Source organism: Gadus chalcogrammus, chromosome 3 (genome assembly GCF_026213295.1).
Source record: "Gadus chalcogrammus isolate NIFS_2021 chromosome 3, NIFS_Gcha_1.0, whole genome shotgun sequence".
NCBI classification, from domain to species: domain Eukaryota; kingdom Metazoa; phylum Chordata; class Actinopteri; order Gadiformes; family Gadidae; genus Gadus; species Gadus chalcogrammus.
Genome location: NC_079414.1, coordinates 16,384,998 through 16,408,162, shown reverse-complemented (window position 1 = coordinate 16,408,162; position 23,165 = coordinate 16,384,998). Strand labels below are relative to the sequence as shown.

Below are 23,165 nucleotides of genomic sequence, written 5' to 3'. Positions count from 1 at the left end.
CCCCACCTCCTTCCTGTCCACTTCCCCTGGCTCACCTCCAACCACTTCATGTGGGCTGGGACCCAGGGCAGGTTGGAGGTGTGCCCCCCCCCCCCACCCCCCCCTGTCCCCCCACCAAACCCCCCTCCCCCACCCCACCCCCTGTCCTCCTCTGAAGACACTTGTTCTACAGCAGACTGAGCTGTGTTTCTGTTGGCCGGCTGGAGATGGAGGAGGGGGTTGGGGGGGGGGGGGCTGGTGGGGTTAGTAGGGGGGGAGGGTTGGGGTTGGGGGGGGGGGTCTCGTCCCCCTGGGAGAAGTGGGAATGAGACCGCTGGAGTAACTTTCACACGCCCTGCTCTGGGTCGTCCCAGCCAGCACCTGCGAGAGGTACGCTGGCTGCTGGTTTGTTTTCACTCCTCTTTCCTTTTTTTCCTTGTTGTTCAGAGCGGCCTGGTCTTTCTGTAGCTATAATTACACCAGGAACATGCTGAAAGATGCTGTTATGAGAGAGAGAGAGAGAGAGAGAGAGAGAGAGAGAGAGAGAGAGAGAGAGAGAGAGAGAGAGAGAGAGAGAGAGAGAGAGAGAGAGAGAGAGAGAGAGAGAGAGAGAGAGAGAGAGAGAGAGAGAGAGAGAGGGAGGACATGGTCAGCAACAGGTTGACCTCTAAAAGCTACAGAAACGGCTAGTGAGAGGGTCTTTCATTCCCCGGAGGGCCAACGCCCTTCCATATCCCCCACCCCTTAAACCAATCAAACGGGGGGAACGTTTTGCGTGTGTGCATGTGTGTGTCTGTGTGCGTTGGCTCTCTCTCTCCGCTCTCCGTGCCGTGACACTAGTGGAGATGGTGCTGCTTACGCTGTTGAAACTTGTTTACACGTCGGACCCTTTTTTTCAGAGGTAATTTGAGAAGTGGCCACAGGCTATCTGGTGACACATACAGTGGTTGATCACGTGCTAGCTGTCCATAGTAGGACAGGGCATTTATGATACTGAAGTAGGGTCTACCCTTCTGTTTGCCTTTTGTTCACGCAATCAGAATCAAATGCTGAAAATATGAATAGTTGTTGACTTATGGGTTGGATAAGGGGCTGTTGGTTTGCACTCAGTTCATGCATGATTAGGATTTATTTAATTTGGCCAATACCATCTATATTGATTTTAGTTGCATATGAACAGTTTACAACAATCAGTTGTGTCGTGACACATCGAGCCATGCACCAGGATCCAAATGATAAATGTCCACAGATATGAGATAATAAAACCTTTATCCTGTGTGCTGTTCAGGATTATGAAAGCACTGTGGCCAAACAGCCAGCCAACACACACGCCAGTCATGACGACAATGTCCCCATGGCTTAGTTTGAAGGGCAAATGTCATTGGCTGGCTGTTGGCTCTACCTCAACGCTGGACCGGTCCCACCTGTATATCCTCTTGGAGCTAGATTGGGTCTGAAAGATACAACCTCGTGCTGTCCTCGGTTTACAAAAAGCTAAAATGGGGTGTTGTGCATTGTGATTGGCCACATATTGGCCACATATTAAGCTACCCCAACTCGGCCTTCCTTTTCCCTCTAAACAGGCTCCTCGGTTCAAGCAACCAAAACCAAAAGCGCTTTATTACAGTGACCCCCCTGCCCCAAGAATTCCCCCCTCTACGTCCATGCACCCGTCCGCCGACTGTGTCCCCCCCATGTCCTCAACTCCTGTTCTCTTGTGTGTTTGTCGTCCACAGACGTGCCAAGCTGCGGCTCTACCTGGAGCAGCTGAAGAAGCTGGTTCCGCTGGGCCCGGACAGCACCAGACACACCACCCTGAGCCTCCTGAAGCGGGCCAAGATGCACATCAAGGTATGTGGAGGGAGGAAAACCTAAGGCTGACACACACACACACCGCCAACACCACCACCACCACCACCCTGGGGTTTATAGCGATGCTGTCGGAGCACATCTGCGACAGCTGATTTTCCAAGCATCTGTGAACAGCTTCTTTTTTCTGCTTGCGTGACACCTTAAATGCCACGACTGTCTGTGCCCTGAGAGCAGCCAATGTGTATGTTTCAGCAGAGGAGCCAAATGCTGACACGCACACACGCACACACACACACACGCACGCACGCACGCACGCACGCACGCACGCGCACGCACGCGCACGCGCACGCACGCGCACGCACGCGCACGCACGCGCACGCACGCGCAAACACACGTGATGTCAGAAAGGAGTGAGTCATTTCAGTGACTTGTACCTTCAGCAGCTGTGCTTTTCTTACGTGACTTCTTTAACTGCTCAACGTCTCATCAAGCCCCCGGCCCCTGTATTATGAGTTCCATTAAATCATGGTAATCCTTACGTCCAAAGTGATTTACAGTGAGTTCAGTCGACAGGCATTATGGAGCAGGTAGGGGCATCTTGCTCAAGGATGCCTGTGGCACATTGGGGAATCGAACCCCGCACCTTCTGCCTCGGAGTCGGAAGACGCTGTCCCCAAAAAGTACAAAGAGTTTTCTCTGTCTTTAAATCCTCTCTTTCCCTCTTCCCGCCCCCCCCCCCCCCCCCCCCCCCCCCCTTTGTCCCGCTCTCTCGGTTATCCCATCAGCGTTGTAAGAGCTTGACATGAGGGAGAGAGACTGTTCCCATAACTGGGAGTCAAGTCCTGCTCAAACTAAGTCATAAGTCAACAGAGTGGAGCATGGAGCAGCGGGGGGTGAAGGGGGTGCTGTGCGTTTGGCTGATCTTCAGTTATGCGGTTGAAGATAATTAGATTTGGGGTTTCCTTCGGCCCGCCCCATCTCCTCCCCCCTCTCCTCCCGCTTCCCTTTCTTGTTCACAGTTCACGGTTCAGCAAGGGATGCAGCTCATGTACGTTAAGTGACACACACAACATTGCAGAGGAGAAGCCAATTAGCGTCGGGGTCCCAGAAGTACATGGCAAGGGTGTTGCCACGCTATGAATGCCCTCCTTTGTGTTCTTCAACACACGCACGCACGCACGCACGCACGCACGCACGCACGCACGCACGCACGCACGCACGCACGCACACCGATGAGGTGAAGCATCATTCTATTTTGCACACATGCAGTGCTGCTCTGGGTCGGCGGTTGGGTTGGGGGGGGGGCAGTTCACACATGATTTATTAACCCTCTGGTTTCCTGTTTGTCATGCGTCTTCTGCTTGCTTGCGATCGTCCTCTGTGTGTGGGTCTAGACCGAGACATGCTTTAATGAGGCGTTTCCTAGCTATGAACTGCCTGAGATGGCACTTCTCAGAACTCGCGTGACCCTGCAGAAGGTTGAAATTACTTCAAATGTTTTTGCAAGGAAGCATACTTTAGAAATACACTGAGACGAAAAACGAAGACACCCACATGCGTGGTCAATAAGGCAGATACAACATCAAATGTCACACAACACATCATTGGGAAATTGGAAAAGAATCAACCAAGTCTGTTCTCAGAGCAGGCAGACCTCTGTAGCATTGAGAATCCAGGCTACAGCCTACAGCCTACAGCCTACAGCCTACAATCCATCACCTACAGCCCACAACCCACAGTCCACTGCAAGGTCTGAAGACCGACCGGCGGCTGAGCGACCGGGCGCAGGTTGGCGGTGGTTGTGGACAAAGAAAACAGCCGTCCTCCATCATGTGGCACTGAACTCTGGTGATGACAACGAGACCCATGCCAGGTGGTGTGTGTGCCCTCCCCCCCCCCTCACTCCTGTAGAAGCTGGAGGAGCAGGACAAGAGGAACCTGAATGTGAAGGAGCAGCTCCAGAGAGAGCACCGCTACCTCAAGCGCCGCCTGGAGCAGCTCTCCGTGTCGGGGGCCGTGGAGAGGATCCGCACCGACAGCATGGGCTCCACCATCTCCACCGACTCCGAGCAAGGTGAGGGGGGGCCCCCCGGGGGCCTGGTGGTGGGGGAGGGGTTGGGGGAAGTCCACTCAACCATAACATTGAGGGTGTTCTCGGTTTTCGGTTTTCGGTTTTCGGTCATTTATAGAAATATTAAATCTGTCTAAAACCACAGTTACCTCGTGGGAACAAACTTCCTCGCTGTATTTTCTGAAGCGCATTGGTACAAGGAGGGTGGGATTAGGGCCGATTTGGGTCCAGGCTCAGTATTGCGATACACAACAAATAGTGTGTAGGTTGTCCCAAGTTTTACTTCAAGGCTTCTCTCTGCATACATTTGGTTTTTAAACTCCCGGGTGCAGATGCTAGTAATGTGTCACCTGGATGACAGCCGTACGAGTTATGACACGGTCGATTTCCATTAATATCACGTGTCTGGAGAGAAGCATGTGAGGGCATTTGGCTGAAAGCGTATGGTTGGGAACGAAAGCGTACAGATTTGACATTTTAAAACCATTTGATTTGATTTGATTTATTTGGAATAAAGACATATCCAAGGGATAAAAGAAAAACATGACAAAGTGCAAGCACTTATTTCCATAATGGTCCCTGTGACCATGTGAAGTGAAGGAGCCTAAAAGTACAAGAACCGCTTTTCCATCAGGGGAGTTGCTTCGGTAAACAACACGTAAACACCTAAAACTCTTAGATAACAAAGATGTTTCAAGTTTGAACAGATCGAACATGCTGAAATATTCCTGATAAGCAGAACGTTTGGCCAAGGAAAGAACATCGGAGAGAACATGCGTTTGCCTGTTGTAGGCGAACGCATGTGCGTGCAAGAATTGAGCAGTGCATCGACCGCGTTTAATGAGGATAAGATTAATGTTATCACTGCATGGAAACTTTGGTATACAGCAGCAGGATAATTACAGGATAGTAAATAATTAAGGAAATATGAATATGCAGAGAAGATCTTCAAAAGATTTGACATTACATATCCTCTAAAATGTACTATTGCGATATCTCTTATTTCCAAAGGCACCCAAGCAACAGTTTGAACTTTGACCTATCAATGGCTCATCACCTCCTGGCCGGCCATTGAATCTGGACCTAGTTTGAACCACAGAGTCTTCCCCTCGCTTGCTGGCACTCAATAGACCCTAATGGCCACGTAAGCAAATAAATAATAGGTTTATAGTATACACAGTCGGAGGTTGTTCACAGTGTGAACAACCTCAGATGATTCAAGAAATGTCATGCCGTGCCCTGTGTTCAGGGTGCATGTAGGCAGCGTGCGCAGTGGAGTTTGGGGATTGCTTTGTTATTGTGTGTGCTGATTGGCCCAGTCGACGTGGAGTGAGAGATCACTGTTTATGTTTTGATACAAGGGGTAACAATCTCCTTCTACTGTCACTCAGAACTCTCCAAGAAGGCTTGTCAGGGCTTGTGCCTTCCCGGGCTCATCCTCTTGCTCAGATGATATCTGCAAACTGGGGAATCAATACCTGCTCATTAATGACATGTATCTTTAAAAACAATTCACTGCATGTCACTTCGGATAAGAAGCTTCTGCTTAACTGTTGAATAGTAAACAGCATTCAGGAGCTGGCCTGCTGTGCTGAGCTCACAATGCGTATACTCACCTGAAGCAACCTACCCAAACACAGTCTCTCTCTCTATTACCGGCTGGTATCTGTGTTGGTGAACCAGCGGTCAATAGCTTTAAGTGGATGTAAAATGTCAACACGTGTCGTCAACTCCCAAAGGCTACGTGGAATACACACACACACACTTCCCCCTTGTTTACAGATCAGTCTGCGGGGTCAAAGGTCCAATGATTACTGATCCCATTTTAAGCCTTTGCACTCATTCTCTGATGGCCCCGGTATGGCTACTGACTATACATGGAATACATGTTCATGAATTCTCTCTCTGCATCAATCCTGCCATCACGAGCAGTTCTCCCTGATAGGGTCATGTCTCCCTGACACGACCTGCAATCTAGGCAGCCTAGCACCGCCGCACCTCACGTTTAATATTTGATTTTATACTTAGACCTACCTTCTGTATCTTTCAATTGAATATGACATTTAATTCCGTTGGATATTTTATTATGTGGATGATGACCCTTGCCTTGTCTTATGAATTGGGTTACCTTGAATAGTTAGCTATACTGGATGACTAATCATACTGCACAGTAAAACTGTTTCACTTTGACGTGGAACACTATAGCCAACTTATCATATTTATTTTTTTATATCGTGTCAAGGTTAACATGTTCAAGGTCGTGTCAGTGTCTCCGGTGACTGCGGTTGCCCGACAAGTTGTATTTATAAAACCGCCCAAAAGGCTCCACCGAGTCTGTTGACAATAAAAGCCTGGCTCTGGTCTAGCTGTGTGTTCAGGTGTCCCTGACACGCAGCCTCGTAGCACATTCGGCGATGGACAGTTCCCACACGTAACACAGGTGTATTCCTAATCAGAGGATTTATTGTTGGCTGGGCGACAGGCACGCTATACGGGTGATAATTAAACAAGGCACTTGAACTTTACAACACAGACATACTGACAGACTGCGGTGAGGACTCGCCTGCAAATGAGGTAAACGCTGAGGAAACGTCTCAGCGGAGGAGCTATTCAAGGGCAGGCTGGGAGTTGACTGTGGGTTTCTCTGATGTTTGGCTTCGTGGCCGTTATTAAAGATATCATGCTTTGTTTTTTTACAAGCCTAACCCACCGTAACCGCATCACATTCGCGCCTCGCTGCATGCTCTTCGTTTGAGCGACATGGAAAATACATTGGATGTTCTGAAAAGAAATCAAACGTAAAAGCTGATTCTTCAAGAATTTCACGAAAAACCACCATGTTTTATAAACCACTTATCTCAAAAGTAATGTTGTTATCGATTTGTTTAGGAAACTGTTTTGTTGCAGTTACTGCCCCGGCACAGTCACTTCTAGCGCCCCTGCACACACACACTGTTTGGTTTGTTTAAACCCTGTCATACCAACAGGCACACGTCGCCTTCCTGTCTACCATTACCTCATTTGAATAACAAAAGCAGCCAGCACGTCACTGCATTACTTAGCGTTGTTGTTGCTGTTGTTGTTGTGTACAGACGTGGACGTGGACATCGAGGGCATGGATTTGACGCCGGGTGAGCCCGACAGCGGGGACAGCATCAGCGATGGCGATGGGGAAGAGGAGGAGGAGGAGTTGGAAGAGGAGGAGGACCACTACAGCCTCCAGAGCAGCTCCAGCGACAGCTATACTGCCACCACACATTCCCACAGACTGCAGCCACACCACTGCTAGGGCCCGCGTCCGCCCACGCTCAGCTCTTCTACACCGCTTCTTTATCCCTCCCCCCACTGCAGGCAATCATTTCTAACTTTTATTATTTTGTTCTCCCCCCCCCCCCCCAACATCGTCTGTGACCCGAGTCGTTGTTGGATGGAGCTAAAATGGCCAAATCCCCGCCCCCTTGTGTGCAGCTAACAGGAAGTAGGAGCTCTGGAGGTCGGACACTCCTCTCAACCGTTTGCTGAACCTTGACATTTTGAGACCTACTGACCGTAACCTTCCCTGAGGATTCACGGCCCGATTCACGGCCCAAATCACCCCCCTCCCCCCATCCCCCCCACCCGGACCCACACCACACTGTCCATAAAAACACCAGAACCAGTGTTGCCAGAGGCTGGGAGAGAGAGATGGAGAGGTAGAGGAGATTTTGTGGTTATGTTAGGGATTTATGTGGTTTCGATACAGCTTTGACTTGTAAATTATGAACTGGTTTGTGGCCAAGAAAGAAAGGGAGTTTGGTAAGAGCTGAGTTGTCTACAAATGTGAAGTTGTTTTCTTTTTAACATGCATTACAGAGGCGCATAATACATTGTAGTTTGCCACTAAATCAATATATTTGTACACACAACACCAGCAACCCCGGTTGGACAGTATTTTCAATAGGAATGTCATTTGGTGAGGGGAACAGACTATTGTGGCCTTCATTAGAACATGACAGAACTAGTCACCAAAGAAAATAACTCCCAGAGATGCATGCCTATGTTGAGGTCACTAACCACTGCTCCACACTACTGACCACTTCAACATACCACGTGATCATGTGGATAGACTACTAGTATTCACTCAAGGAGCTGTCCAGAACTTATTCCTCAAAAAAAAAGAAAGCTTTTCATTGTAAAGAGCATCCCCAGGATTGTTTTTTGTGTTTTAAAATTCAGTAGCAAATTGATGTAGCAGTGAACTTGGGAAGCTGATGTTTTCCTCAACTGATCCTGCGGGATGCTATTTTTCTCAAAGTTTTACCTCAACATTTTACTCATTGAAAAGGCTTAGGGCTAGTGGAGCCCCTATCTGATTGGCCAATTCACAACACACATCTAGGAAGTTAGTTCAGTTAATTAATTGAAACTCAAGCCAGTTGAGCTTTTGTTCTTTTTGCGTTCTGATTAGCAAGTCAAAGCTGTTTAAGATCAGGGGTTGCGTGAGGCCAGCTTTAACAAGTTGCTGTATTTAGTAGGTGTTCTCAGTTAGCTAAAACTAATCACATTACACTTACAAATTTAATATCGATGTATTATCAATAACTCAAGTCTTCTATATAGTTTTTATTTTCTCTCTATCTATCTGGTGTTTCTAAGTCTAGCTAAAGACCTTGGTATAGATTAACATAGATCAACTGCACACAGTAACCTATAGTCTGCATTGCACGGTAGAAAGTTCTTGACGAAAGAGGCGCTTTTCTGCAGTTCTCTGACCACGTACTAATCCATAAATCTATTTTCCCGGGCAGTCTTTAGAGCTTGGCATCCCAGAGCTTAAAAAATGACCAGTACATAAGGACAGGTCTGACCAAAAAAAAAAATGTATATAAAAAATCCCTATATAGAAAGCTATATATATATATATATATATATATATATATATATATATATATATATATATATATAAATATAAATATATATATATATAAAAACAAAAAAACACTTAAAAAATACTACATACAGGAGGATGATGAGCATGTAGTCTATATTTCTAAAAAATAATTATTCTATTTTCCTAATTCCCTTGAGTTCTCTTAGCCATACAAACGCTGAGGCCAAAAAAAGCGTACATGAATATGTATATATATATAGAGAGAGAGAGAGAGAGAGAGAGAGAGAGAGAGAGAGAGAGAGAGAGAGAGAGAGAGAGAGAGAGAGAGAGAGAGAGAGAGAGAGAGAGAGAGAGAGAGAGAGAGAGAGAGAGAGAGAGAGAGAGAGAGATATGAGAGCGGGCCATGACGTCAGGCTGATGGAGGGGGGAGGGGAAACACAGTCCCCCCTCTCCCTCCCTCCCTGCTGTCCATGTCCTGTGGCCTGGTGAGCCTGGGTGACTGTTGTCCTTATTCCCCCCCACTCCCCCCGCCTGGTCCATTCTCAGGTCAAACCTCTTGATACTCTCCCACCAACCCAGTGAAAGACACACATGCCCATCTTCGGTGCCCCTCTGCCCGGCGGGGGGTGGGCCAAGTGCTTCGATTTCAGCCCCCCCCCCCCCCCCCCCACCATCCCTCCTCCCTGTGCCAAAGAGGGTGACATGATTTTTTCCACGACCAAAGGGCATGTGCAAAAAAAGCCCTCCCCATCTCCATCCCCCTTCCCTCCTCTGGCCTCTGCTCTAGCAGTCCTCTGTGTAACAAAAGACCACACTGGTAATCTCTCATGGCAGCTTTCAGTCACCCCTCCCCCCCCCCCCCCTCCACGATGGTCCAGCGATGGGGAAGCAGACAAAAACTTTCTTGAAAGTTGTGATTATTTTGTTGTTTTTGCTTCTTTTTTTCTTCATCGTCCTGATCCGGCTGCTTGGGTTGTATGTCGACGACGGTGTGATTCTTTGGACGTACAACAGCAAAAACAAAACAAAACGGAGTCACCGGGAGAGGAGTGATACTATTATCCAACCGATGGCAGCTGCAGAGTTCTCCTCCTCTCCTCCGAGTGACCCGACCAGCCACAGTGTCTGTCCTCTGCTGAGCGTGGAGGGTTGAAGAGACGGGGCGATACAACCTTATCTTGCTTCTGACGAGAGATTCGCTGGGTAGGGTTTCCAAGGAAAGCATATGGGTTTGTTTTGTGCTTTCGTCTCGCTGATGTGTGTTTGGTGACCAACATTTTTTTTTTTTATGTATTTATCTGTACTCTTGACACAGGAGGGCAAACACACAAAAAAAAGGTTCTTGAGAAAGCTTTTCAATCATCAAGAGTTTACATTATGTCATTGAATTGTAATTTGGCCTTTTTTTGTGTTGGTCATGAGAACAACGTAGGAAAATGGACAGAAGACATGGACATGTTTTTCTCTTGCACAGAACCCGCCTATTAGAAGTGAGCATCAAAGGAATTTAATTCAGTGTATGAGATGTGTACCACATGTGACAATTACTTTCAGTGTCCTCCGATCAAAAATGCACAAACTACACATTTAGAAAGCATTGGGTCTGTTGGCATGGGTGTGAGGGAATGACTTCTACACAGTGGTTGTGAACGTTTGTGATAAAGATGTGCCTTGAAAATACTAAATGTATTCTAGATTTGGGAGCAGATGACAAGTAATTCTCAATGTGGAGATGACACTAGAACAAATCTTTTCTTTTTGCAATGAAAAGGCCAACTATTTTCTGATGGTGCCATGTTACGAACTGGCCCTAGGATTTGTTCAATGCATTGTTCTAACTCAAAGGAAGATTCCACTCTGTTGCCTTTTATGGAATAATGTCAGCTCTCTTGATGTTGTTAGTCCTTAAGTACCCCTCATGCCTTACCTTGGTTTTAGTTATTTGTAAAAAGGAGACTATAATCAAGGTCTACTGTGGCAGATAGGGCAAATCCACTGTTGGTCAGCAACATTGACAGACCCAAACAGCTAAGATCAGATTTGGTAAAAAAAAATTAAATAATTAAGACTCACTTTGCATTAGAGTCTCCCCCAACACCCCCCCCCCCCATTTTTTTTATTTGTTCTTTATTTTTCGCCATGTTTCTGTTGCCTAGAGATTTACCTGTTTGAAGGTTTTTACAAGCTCAAGAACCTAGGCTGAGAGGACCTTGTGCCAGGAACACGGGAGAGGAGGAAAAACATAACGATGTTGTGTAAAAACGTATACCTGCTTAGAAACTCGTCACTTTGTCCTACGATACCTCCCATGCAGAATGGTAAAGGGAGTGCTTCCGATGTGATTCCAGATAAATATTTTTTGAACAATAGAAATATGAATTTAGGACAGCAGCATTCCCCCTTTCCAATCCGAAGAATCAACGTTTTACCTTCTCTTTTTCCATAAACCATGGTAAGCAATACACGCAGCAATCGAATGAAATTCTTCCACACAACGATCTTAGCCTTCTTGTAGCCTCCATCGGGTTGGCGTTAGCAGGTGGAGCAGCTCCCCAACACTGAAATAGGGTGTCCCTTGAAAAACGACAGCTCCACCATGGCTGCTCGGAGTGGCCGATTCGCTGTCGTAAAGTCGATGACACAGTGTGGATGTGGGTGAGTTCTGTGCCAGAGACCTGTGAATATGTTCTTTTTTAGTGGATCTGTAATAAGCATTCAGAAGAATATTATATTAGGTTTTTTTTGTATGTGATGTGTGTACACACAAGTACCTGGTGCTGGCGATACTTTTAAGCAAACACTTGACGGTATGGTGTATTTTCTCATTGTAATATAATGAATAAAAAAAACATTTTTATATATAAAGTTGTGGCGTGCACTTATTTACTGTTAGATGTTTCTTATAGTTTAAGGTGAATAGGATGCATATATAAGCTATGGTCAATGTATTAATATGGTTATGACAAGAGGTTATAACAGGACACAAGGATTTAATCAGAATGGGAAGAAAATACATTATCCACATGTCTAGATTTGTCTGTTTATTTATCAACGTTTCAAAATGTCCAGTGCTTGAAAGAAAATAGATTAGGGGATTTTCCTTTCACAAACTAAAGCTCCAAGCCATCTCCCTCAGCAGGGAATGCAATTTAGTCAAACACTTTAAATTAAAACCTAAACAAAAAACGTTTACAAATTGTACCTTATCTTATGTAAATATATGCATACAAGTATTACAATTATCTGCAAACACAAAAGTAAAATACATTTGCAGGCATCTTTGTGTTACAGAATGTTTTTTTCATATGTTGATCATCTAGAACTTTGGTGAGGCCCTACGGAATAAAGTAAACAAGTACGATATCATCTTCGAGATGTTGATGTGTCCCGTGGTTAAAAGCAATGCGGTCGCCATGGTTACCACGCAGCTATAAAACATACCCTGTCGCCAGATGGCGATGAGCGGATCTATCAATCAACCAAACGTTCAAAGTAACATCCGTCACTGTGGTGTCAAAACATCACATCAATTTAAAATGCATTAAACCCATAATTATGCGTCTATGTACAGCCAAAGCAGTGCAGCCAACATGTTCTATGTGCTAAGCAGCTAGATATTCAAGCTTGCGTCCTCGCTGGCGACGGCTCAAGCTAGGTTTGTTAGCAGCACACGTTGGTTAAATACCTGAGACCAAAGAGCTTCATTAAGTTTCTTGATATATATTTATATATACGAATATATATATAAAGAATATGAGAATCAAGAGCCTCCCCCAGTGGTACCAGGTCTTGGACAGAATAAAAGTACAGATAGAACTGAGATTTAAAATATAAATTAGAAATGAATAAATTAAATTTAAAAAAAACACGAGAGGTAGGTTCTATTCCAGCCCCGTACAGCTTAAGTACAATCTATTGACTTCATGGACCGACAACAGGTTTTGCTTGTGCGTTACGTTGACGTTTCACCATGTACATCGACATGCCTTTGAACATGCACGTCGTGTTGATCAGTGCCCACAGGGTGAATTTTCTCCTATGGACATGTGTCTGTTCTGTGCACGCTTGCCTGGCTCCTCCAGACCAGGGCAATCGATCACTAAAAGTCAATCAAACTCATGAACTCGGACAGCACGTAGCAAGTGTGATATGTTCGTCCATCAACACGTAATGCCTGTAGATACGGAGGCATAATCAACAGGAAATACACAGTATACAATACAATGTATACAATACATTGTATTGCATGTTCAGCTGTGAACGATAAATGTTCACATAGAAATGCGGCTTCTTCAATCCTGGTGTGTGTGTGAAGTGTATGTATGTGTGTGTGTGGGGGTCAGATGTATTGCTGAGGCTTGCTGGTGGGGGGCACTGAGGCCAGGGTCTTGGCCGCCTCCTTGGCCTTCCCCAACGGCTCCTTCACTGGGTCCCTGAGTGGTCGCTGGGCAGCCTCTCCTGGGAGACCGACACCCGGCGGGGGGGAGGGGGGGGGGGGAGAGAGAGAGAGAGAGAGAGAGAGAGAGAGAGAGAGAGAGAGAGAGAGAGAGAGAGAGAGAGAGAGAGAGAGAGAGAGAGAGAGAGAGAGAGAGAGAGAGAGAGAGAGAGAGAGAGATTGATAGACGAGAGTGAGATAGAGACAGAGGGGGAGAGGAGAGAGGGATAGAGAGAGTGAGATGGAGGGGTTGAGAGGGGGTGAGAGAGAGAGAGGATTAGAGTTAGGTCAATAGTCTTAAGTTCCTGTGATGTACTGTAATGAGTGGGCAACACTTTTGACTCCAGTGAGGGGGAAAACTACTCCGGATAAGGTTGTTAAAATTTTAAAAATGTTACGATTGGAGGTCACTCATTTCATTTCACATCTGATTCTTTAACCACACTACAGTCCATGGTCGAAAAAAATATATATATGAAGAGGAAACGAAGGCGCCACACTGAGCTTATGCCTCCATCTTACACATCTTAAACATACAAAGGAATTAAAGAGGGACAAAGGGATCTACAATGCAAATGAGAGCAGGTTTCTGTGAGATATCTAGGCTAGCTGAGGTAATCCTGAGTCAGCGCAGATGGCAGTGGTCCAAACGATCTTACTATTATCTACTGCTCGCACTTTTTGATTAGAATATTGTGTTTCTCTATCTAACGCGCATGGGCATTTGTACACGTTTAAATTAGCCGTTCAGTATAACCAGAAACAGCATTGGAGTTTTTAGCTTGTTTTCCTAGTCAATGACCCAAGCAGTATTACTTAACTATGGTTCCCGTAACGGGACATGCCGGAGAGAAAAAGATAAATAGAAGCAAAAACTTGGATATGTGAATCTGCCCGAGATAGGTTTGCAATCTGGCAATAAAACTGTTGTTGGTGTCGACAAAGTTCTTACAGTAGTTCTTAAGTATTACATTAATACACAAAAATGTTAATTCCCCAACGTTCCTTTTGCTTCGGTTACCGTAAGCCTTCTCAAACAGAGTGCGCATATATGATCCACTTTACTTGTGTAAGTCTATTAGCTTATGCTGGCTATATGCTGGTAGCTTACGTTATTATCAAAATGGTTGCATGTGGAATGGAGGCGTGGCCCTTTACAACACCCGGACACGCAGACAGTGTTTACTGATTGGTATGCGTTTTTCTTTACACTTCAATCCAAGTTAAAACTCTCTCTCTCTCTCTTTATTCCTCTTTCTTTCTCCCTTTATATCCATCTAATTTCTTAAGGTCTATGGTCCATCCTCTTTGCAATGGCCATGTTTTTTTGTCAAACTGTCAGAGGCCTCAGCTACACTCACAGGTTTACAGTAACACTGCGACAATTAGGGTTCTGACGTACGCAAACAAAAGGGCCCATTGACAACAACAACACAGCTTTCCCCTTGTGCGCCGAATATTAAGTATGGTTGAACAAATCCTCGCTGCCCACTTTCATCCTCCTCCTCTTCCTCTGACACGACGCACCTAATCACGCGGTTAACAAGGGCAGCTAGATAGGCGCTAACGAGACGAGGGAGGCTATTGGCCCTCTAGTGTTTGTGGCAGCACAGTGGTGGGCCCTGGGGGGGCAGGTGGATAATCCTGCACTACTATTGTAACTTACCGCCGCTGTTAGCCTAATGCTAAGTCCTGTGATCGGTGAAGAGATGGCTGTGTGGGACAGAAGGCCCATGACGACATCAACAACCATGTCAAAGTCCCTTTGGAAACACCACACCTCATCGGAAATACAGGAAATCTGCGTGACTAATGTTACGCTTGGTTAAGTGAGAATCAACCAATGAGGGCCCTACACAACAGATTGCGGTTTGAATTACTCAAATGTTTTGCATAGCATAGCATGAAAAGATCCATGCAACATATTGTCATACACCACTGCCAAATTTCCTTATACTGCTCCATTAGAGACCAAAATTATCCTATCACGAAAGTGTTCGAACTGCTTCATTATTTAACTGTTCTACAGTAAAAGGAATGGGGGGGCTTGTACTCCAAATGGGATGACATTGAATGTCAGGACTCTTGTATCAGCAGAATCAATGTATCACTCGTTTTGATAGCTGCTTGTTTTTTGTTCCATCTTTGACTTTCAGCTGGCAGTAAACCATTTTTATACAACTTGCTCGCGCGCCAGAAGTTGCAGGGAACGTCTATTGTTCTACTGTACAAAGGCTTTATGTGCTTCACAAAGTTAGAATTGAAATCTCTTCTCCTTTTCATAGAGATGTTAATTTGCTTACTTCATACAAGGGAGATACACAAGGGTTTTTACACTTTTTATTGTAGATACAGATTCTTATTCTTATTTTATTTATGATTTTAAAATGTATTGTCCACGGTAAATTCTAAATCGTATTAAATGTGTGCGCTGCTCCAAAACAATTTCCCTTTGAATAGGGATTAAAAAAGGAGTACCTATCTAAGGTTGGTAAACTGGACACCGAGTGGGGAAACGTTACCGGCACCTCGGTTAAAGTAACGATGGGAAGATGCGATTTCAATCTGAGAGAACTCATCACATGGATGATTTCGTTTTTTAATTTTAAGACGCAACATATCTGCCCCACCCCCTGTAACTGCTGCAGTGTACATACCATGTCCGTTTAACAGCGCATGCTCCAGCCCCTTCATGGACTTGGTCTGGTTGCTCTTGAAGCGTGCCAATCCAAATTCCTGCAGAGAAAAAAAAAATATGGAAAGGAAATGACGTTATTTACTTTTTTTTATGGAGAATTTGCTTGAAGGCATATTTCCTAATGTATCCTTCGACCTTCTTGTTATAAATCAAGGCCATGGGGGGTCCTGAGATTGCAAGGAGAAGAGCATACATAAAGCTGTGCTATCTATACCTTTCTCTAGTGAAGTTACACTGGTGACAGATACTGAGAGGTTAATATGACACAGACAAAGACCATAAGCCCTTGGATCTGTTTGTCCAACCTTGAGGGCGGGACAAAACTGTGAGATGTTGGGGTCGCAAAACAATTCTGAGCACAAAATGCGGTCACGTACGGGGAAAACACAGTTGACATTTTGAGGAACATCTGACGCTACTACCACATTGGAATATTGATTTTTCAGCAAAAAAAAGTGTAAAGATTTGGAACACTGAATGAGTATCCCTGAACATGCAGAGATGTTCTAACTGGAAGCAGATTGGCAGTTAAGTGGAAGCAGATCTGTGACTGCCCTCTAGTGGCTATGCATACACATTAGGACAAAAAATAATATTTAACATTCAATATGACAAGTCAAATTCTTCTTCTATAATTATAACAATATATTAGTTTATACCATGGCAATGTTAAATACTCGATCCTCAGTGGTCATTCAAGTGTGCATTACTTTTCAATAACGTGGCAGGGTTGACTTTTAAAAGTATCTAAATCAATACGCTACCAATGCAGTATTAAAAGCAACGGTCAAATATAATTAACATTTATTTCCCAAGACAACACAAAAACGACATGCTCAAAGCGGCAGAGAAGAATATTTTTGCTTTCAGTTGAGGCGGAAGGTTAGGGTTAGGTTAGTTGAACTACTTAAAGAGGACCTGTTATACTACTTTTCTGGTCTTAATTTCTTATTAATTAACTCCTATAGCGCAACCTGACACGAATCACAGCACAAAAAATGATGTCGATTTTCGGGAAACTCTTCCTCTCATCTGGGCGCTTTCAGCATTCTCTGCCAACGCTCGGTTTCGTCCTTCTCCGCCCCCCTCCTGCCAACCCAACTCCGTTGTGATTGGTTACCTTCCTTGAAGCGCGCGCGCGGGCAGATTTGACCAGGCATATGGGGGCGTGGCAGGAGTGCCCTTTACGTAGATGATTTCCCGGAAATGTGAACAAGTGAATCGCAAACGTTGTCCCGAGTGTTTAGCGCTCTGCACAGCCACCCCAGACTGTCAGCAGGGAATACGTTGAAATGCATGTACGTCAGTATTTGACACTTTAGTATGGTTAAACATGACTATCAATCATTATAACAACGTTTATAGGTCATAAAAGTCGAAAAAGCATATTAGGTCCCCTTTAAAGGTTGGGTATGGAATTCTTTTTTTTGGCCATTTTTGCAAAATTACTTGAAATCTTTATCATAACCCACTTACAGCCACTGAGTTAGAAGTACTGACATGAAAATTAAACAAGTCAATCATCTGTGGAACGGGCAGGGCTCGAAAAACTCCAGCCAATGTTTTCCAGACCCACCGAGTGGCATTGGACAGTAAGTACGTCAAACAAACGGTCGTACTGCACTGCCCCTCCCGCTCCCCGCGCAACCCCTTCGTGCACGCACTCAAAGCTCGTGACCCAGAACAGGCTTCTGTTTGTTGTTATCCTGCGGTAGCTACTGGAGCTGGCTAACTAGCTAATGGCTCGCTCTCGCGCATCTGTGTTCGCTCGTGCATGATTGCGCGAATGGGTGGAGTCAGAGTCAGCGTTGAAGGAGAGGGGGTAGGACCATTTGAGTTGTGTATATTCAAAATCTGCTCGCGTTTCGCAAATCCCATACCCAACCTTTAAGACAGTAAAAAAAAGGTCATAGAAAGTAAATAACATCTAATCACCGTTGTTAACTGTGGTATAAGGGGAATAAACCACTCCAGGCCTTTGGTGTTATAAACATGTACTCTGGTAGTGTTAAGCAGACTCACTTTGTCTCGGCCGTATTATTATCCCTTTCTGAGTGGTTTTTCGACCCCCCGTCATGTTTTATTCCTTAGCCATTCCAACAAGCACACCATTATTTTCACAACATGCCACCGATTGAGATCAGACTAGGAACGGCTTCAAAAGGAAGCTCAGACAGGTTCACCGCTCCCTGTCCGGTGACAAATGGCCGTACCCAAGCTCATTTCTGGAAGGCTGCCTTGTGGTTTCTCTATGGTTCACCATCAGATAACGAAGAGGATGTTGATGACGGCTGAAAACTGGTTTTCATACAACATCAAAATGAGAAGCCTTCAAACATAATGGAGGACAATTTTTCCATGATGGTGGAAAATTGAAGCAGTTCCAAATGAATCAGAGTATCGAAAGAAAGAAAGAAAGAAAGAAAGAAAGAAAGAAAGAAAGAAAGAGAAGGACAATTCATTTGGAGAGACTGATCATTTATCACCACAGTCTACTATTTCCAGAGCAACTACTTCAAACGTCAGCCACAAAGTACTGTGGAATAAATAATATGAAATGGGCCGATAGGACGACATTAATCATTGAAGCACTCATACTGAACTGCTTGTTTGTTCGTTGACGCTAATCGCATTGTCAAAGCAACGCCGCACCATTGTATGGTACGTCAAGGCACCTCAGGTATTATCCTCACCGTCGAATTATCAGACATAATGGGCCCATCTCAATCGAGCCAGGGTTTCACAGAATGCTTTATAAGAGTTTGCTGACGCAAATGTTGTCAAGACTAACTGAAAAGACTTTGGCAGTGATAAGTTTGTAGGACTCCGCCAAATGAAACAAACCCATCAAGACCATCTGAATCCATCACACTGAATATACTTTCACCATCTAGCATCAATCCATATCATGAATTTCATTCATTAATTTACATCGTATTGATTACTATCCTACATAGCATCGCTTCCTATTGTCCATGGCGTTTACCCCTTATCATGCGTAGCATCGAGTCAGATCCTTCATGAAGTACCTGAATGGGTCTTGAGAAGCCGTACACACCAGAGGAGATCCACGCCTCCCGCTTTACACTGGTGGTCGCTGGCTGAAGGGCCGACTCTTTAAACACACACCGCTCCTCCACAGCCTGAGAACGTAAAGCAGGTTACAGTTGAGGATAGTTTATGGGGTAAAAGCGTCAACATGTATACAGTCTGCCTCATAAAATATGTGGACTTTCTTGTTTTTCACTCCATGTCCAAGAGTTGACGTAAAGAAATTATCATTAAAAACAGTCCAGATTTGATTGGGTACATGCAGTTTATATTTCTGGAGAAATTAACCCACGTAACACGCCAAGTAAGAAACACAGGTTTGCTCTGAGATTTGTTTTTTCTTCAGAACACAAAACTGCATGCAGAATAGTTGATTTAGCCAACACAATCCAAACAATGAATATGATGAATTCAGATTCATGCATTTTAGATTCGGGCAAGGATTACACATCACGCTGCATGATGTACAAGCCGTTGACCTTGGCTTGAACTCTGACCAAACATAATGGGTTTGATCCCTAGCCACCATCATATCAGTAGAAAATGCTGTTATATTGAATCGAGGTTAAAAAGCTTTGCCCGTTTAGAAAAACACAGACTGGAGGGCCTGTACAGTGCATGGTCTACCTATCTGGCTGTGTTTTCAGCTGTGGGGAGAGCTTAGCCACAGAATAACTTTTCATATTGTTTGCATACAGTTCCACACTGCTTGTTTAGCACCGGAGTCAAACTCCAACTGACAGATCCGCCGTTTGTGTAAAAGAAACCTCTCTATCTATATAGCAGGTGCATGGATAGAAGACTACGGGGCATCGGGTTTCTCAATGTTTACAAAAGCATACTTTATACCAACCCATTTAAATAAAGGGCAGGTAGTTTATGTACATACACATTAGGAAAAAAAAATGTAACGTCAGATTTTGAGTACCGAGCATTTCCACATGCCTCCTGAATTTGTAACATGGGTTGGTGATATGACACAAAAGTAGACATAATTATTGAAGTCTAAATTTGTCAGTTTAGGGCAAAACGCAGTGTAGTGGCAAGCAGGCCAAAGACACAGGATTTGCTCCTCAGTATCCTCAGCCTACCTGCAGGCTTCCTTACGCAAGAACCTAGTCATGCGCTCCAATTCACTCACTACACATAAAAGCATCCACTCAATGACTAACAAGAACATTCGAGACGCAAAAATATAAAACAATATCCCTCAATGCCTCAAGAACCAAATCGAAATAAATACAAAACAACAAAACAAGTTTTTTATTTCAGCCCTCATTAAAGAGGGACCAGGCGGCATCTGACCATGAGCGTGGTGTGGTTGAGGTTCCAGGTGAAGGTGGTCAAGCTCCTGGTCAACGGGTCAACGATGGAGTCCTCCACGATGTAGACGGAGCGGGCGAGGTGGGTGGGGAACACCTTCTCGGCCCATCGCGGCAGGCGGTTGGTCTTGGTGAGGAGCCGTCTGGAGAGGAGCTTGTGGTCGGCAGTGACCTCCCGGTAGACCACGTCCTCCGTCAGCACATGAGTGCTGCCGGGGACACGGGACACATTAGTGCACACATCGGGGTATTTGATTTGTATGCCGTTTTAAATCAGAGTGGCTGTCTCCAAGGGGCTACAAGGACCCCTTTTGTTGGGAAGATAATTTCAGCTATTTTATGAGGGCAGTTGGGTTGCAAGGTTTTGCTAACTAGTATTTGTCGATTGAGTTGTGGCATATTAGAGGTTTATGATAGACAATACACACAACTGTCAATGATATGGGGTTGCAAGTTTTTCAGGTTTAACTCATAAACATAACCAGTATTATAAAAGAGGCAAGGCAAAACATTTTAAATCGGAGGGGAGAAACTGCACCCTACGCAAGAGAACATGCAGGTCAGCTACAGAGGCATATAAATATGATAGGATTGAATTAAATGGAAGATCTTCATTGGAAGATTTTCTAGCTGTTGTGTGGCTATACACAGTGCACCCTACAAAGTGAGGCACACCTAACTGAGTAGGTGCAAAAAGGGAAGACAAAGCACAAATGACAGACACCGCAGCCAACTGAGCCAGGAAGCCAGAAGAGAACAGCTCAGTTTCAGATCTCTTTCTTAAAAGTGCAATTTCTTTTTTCTTTTTTTAAATATGGTCAGATTGACCTGATCAATGTAAAATACACAACACTATAACATATCAGATACCGATCTGTTCCCTGAGTTTTTTTGTTTTGAATCAGCCTAATCTTGTTAATAAGAGAGAACATTAATGACCACTGAGTTGCTATACCTGAATGGATTTGGGTATCTCCGCCAGAATGCAGAGACAACATGTTCCCAGGCGTTCTGGATGTCTGTGTTGTTTGAGAAGTACTTGACCATTCTTCTCTCATTGAGATGCAGAAATGTGAGGATGCAGGGCTATGGCGACCCTCGCGATGTCAAAGCAGTGAATGGCAGGCTTCAAATCTGAAACTGGCTCCATCCAAATATCTGACGCCCAGCTGTGTGTGGTGGGGGGGGGGGGGGGGGGGGGGGGGGGGTGGAAAACAATAACAGTAGCGAAACTATCAATAAACAAAGAGCGATAAGTTATATAATGTTAAGTCTACCGATATTAATTTTATATTAAAAATTGCAAACATAAAAAAAAAATTGAATACATAACATAAAACCATGAACATGCTCAGACGCAAACTAAATGACCACATCGAACAAGCATGACAATTACAAATGTTGGCAACTGACTGACCGAAAACCATTTCTTATATGAACTAAAGGGTTATAGCACTTCTAAATATGCAGACAGAAAGAGCAGTAACGTTAGCTACATAAGAATTGCAACATGCGTGGACATTGGGACACAGGATAATGTCTTGTGATAAGTCTTGAAGAAGAAACAGAATACCATTGTTCATTAGCATTGACATTGCCTCAGTTACGCCTGTCATTTGTTCGACCGTGTGGTAACGTATCGACCTTACCTGACTTTTTACAGAATCGTGTAGTAAAAGAACTACGTTGAGTCAAGTGACAGACTACGGCTTGAGCTGATTACCGTCCTTATGTTGCGTGCGACACACGGAACGGAAGTGAGTTAATGAACCAGCTGACTTCAGTCCCCCTGTTCCCGACGGTCGCCCCCTAGCGTCCGCCTTCACACACAAATCTGTTTGGGGGCATTTCCTGAAGTTACCTTTTAAAACTCCCAATAATGAGTGCAAAAGCTTCAATAATTAACTTAGTCAACACCCTTCAAATTAAAGGGGATAGGCTAGCCAGATAGGCAAGGAGGCAAGGCAAGGCAACTTTATTTATATAGAACTTTCATACTCAAAGTGCTTCACATAAAAACATTGTCATAAAATAAAATAAAATAAGATAAGTAAATACAATAGATAAGTAAAAGAAAAAGAAAATAAATAGATTGATAGCTGTTCAAGTTTATAATGTGCATCATTGTCACTATAGTTACAGTGGATCCGTGTCAATCACAACACTCCAACAGAATGACTGAATTCGATTTTTTAACCACCATCAATCTCTCTATTGTGAGGTCACAACACACACTGGACAGCGGTGGAATTCAGATCCTATAGAGTCACGGTGCTGCCCTCTCCCCTTTATCAGTTTACCTGGTCCCTTGTGATAGTACTTTGTGTTCATCACTGCTCTCTGCATTTTTTTGGCTACTGCTTTTCAACATGCATTGCATTCCTGAAACACCACCTACTCCAAGACCCAGCAGAGGTACCTTTTTGATTATTAACTGATCATAACATACAACTAATAAGCCTCACCGTAAGACCTCACAGAGGCATTGAAATAAGAGGAATCCAGAGAGAAAGAAAGAAAATACAAATGTGTTGCTAAGCAAGCATGACCATCAGCAACATTAAATCATCTAAAGAGTGGAGGAAACAATCTTTGTGGATGTGATTGGTCCTCAGGTCCTCTTGGAGACCCACCGGACCCCGGCCCCACCCAGACGTCCTCCTACTCCTCTGAGGTTGAGACTGCTGCCGGCTCCACCCCTCCTGTCTCGGCGCTGCCCTGGCAGGTGGTGGTCCCGGGCCCCTCCCTCAAAGAGGTCATCGTCCAGCTGCTGGCTCAGGTACAGCCCTGTTGTAATGAGATATGTCCCTCACAGGGACCAGTACTGTCCGCACAACAGACCACGATGGGCCTTATTCATCTAGCCACCATCTTGGTTCCATATTGGTTGTAAACGTGGGGTGGGGTAACTGAATGCAGAATGCCCC

General features: G+C 44.7%; 2 protein-coding genes across 2 annotated transcripts in view; one reads left to right on the top strand and one right to left on the bottom strand.

The window, feature by feature from the left end:
- Positions 1–9,389, top strand: part of mxd4 (MAX dimerization protein 4) — a 25,959-nt gene extending 16,570 nt beyond the window's left edge. The window contains exons 4-6 of the mRNA XM_056586307.1: positions 1,716–1,830; positions 3,703–3,865; positions 6,955–9,389. Coding sequence (XP_056442282.1) covers positions 1,716–1,830; positions 3,703–3,865; positions 6,955–7,151 — 475 coding nt within the window. The 3' untranslated portion in view covers positions 7,152–9,389. The remainder of the gene's footprint in view (positions 1–1,715; positions 1,831–3,702; positions 3,866–6,954) is intronic.
- A 1,610-nt stretch (positions 9,390–10,999) lies between these two features.
- prelid1b (PRELI domain containing 1b) lies at positions 11,000–22,006 on the bottom strand. Its single transcript, XM_056586308.1, has 6 exons — positions 21,888–22,006; positions 21,194–21,407; positions 20,222–20,447; positions 18,895–19,008; positions 15,825–15,903; positions 11,000–13,190 (listed from the first exon to the last, which is right to left on the bottom strand). Exons 2-6 carry the CDS (start codon positions 21,283–21,285, stop codon positions 13,072–13,074), a joined length of 630 nt encoding a protein of 209 aa, XP_056442283.1. The 5' UTR covers positions 21,286–21,407; positions 21,888–22,006; the 3' UTR covers positions 11,000–13,071.
- Positions 22,007–23,165: the final 1,159 nt, after the last annotated feature.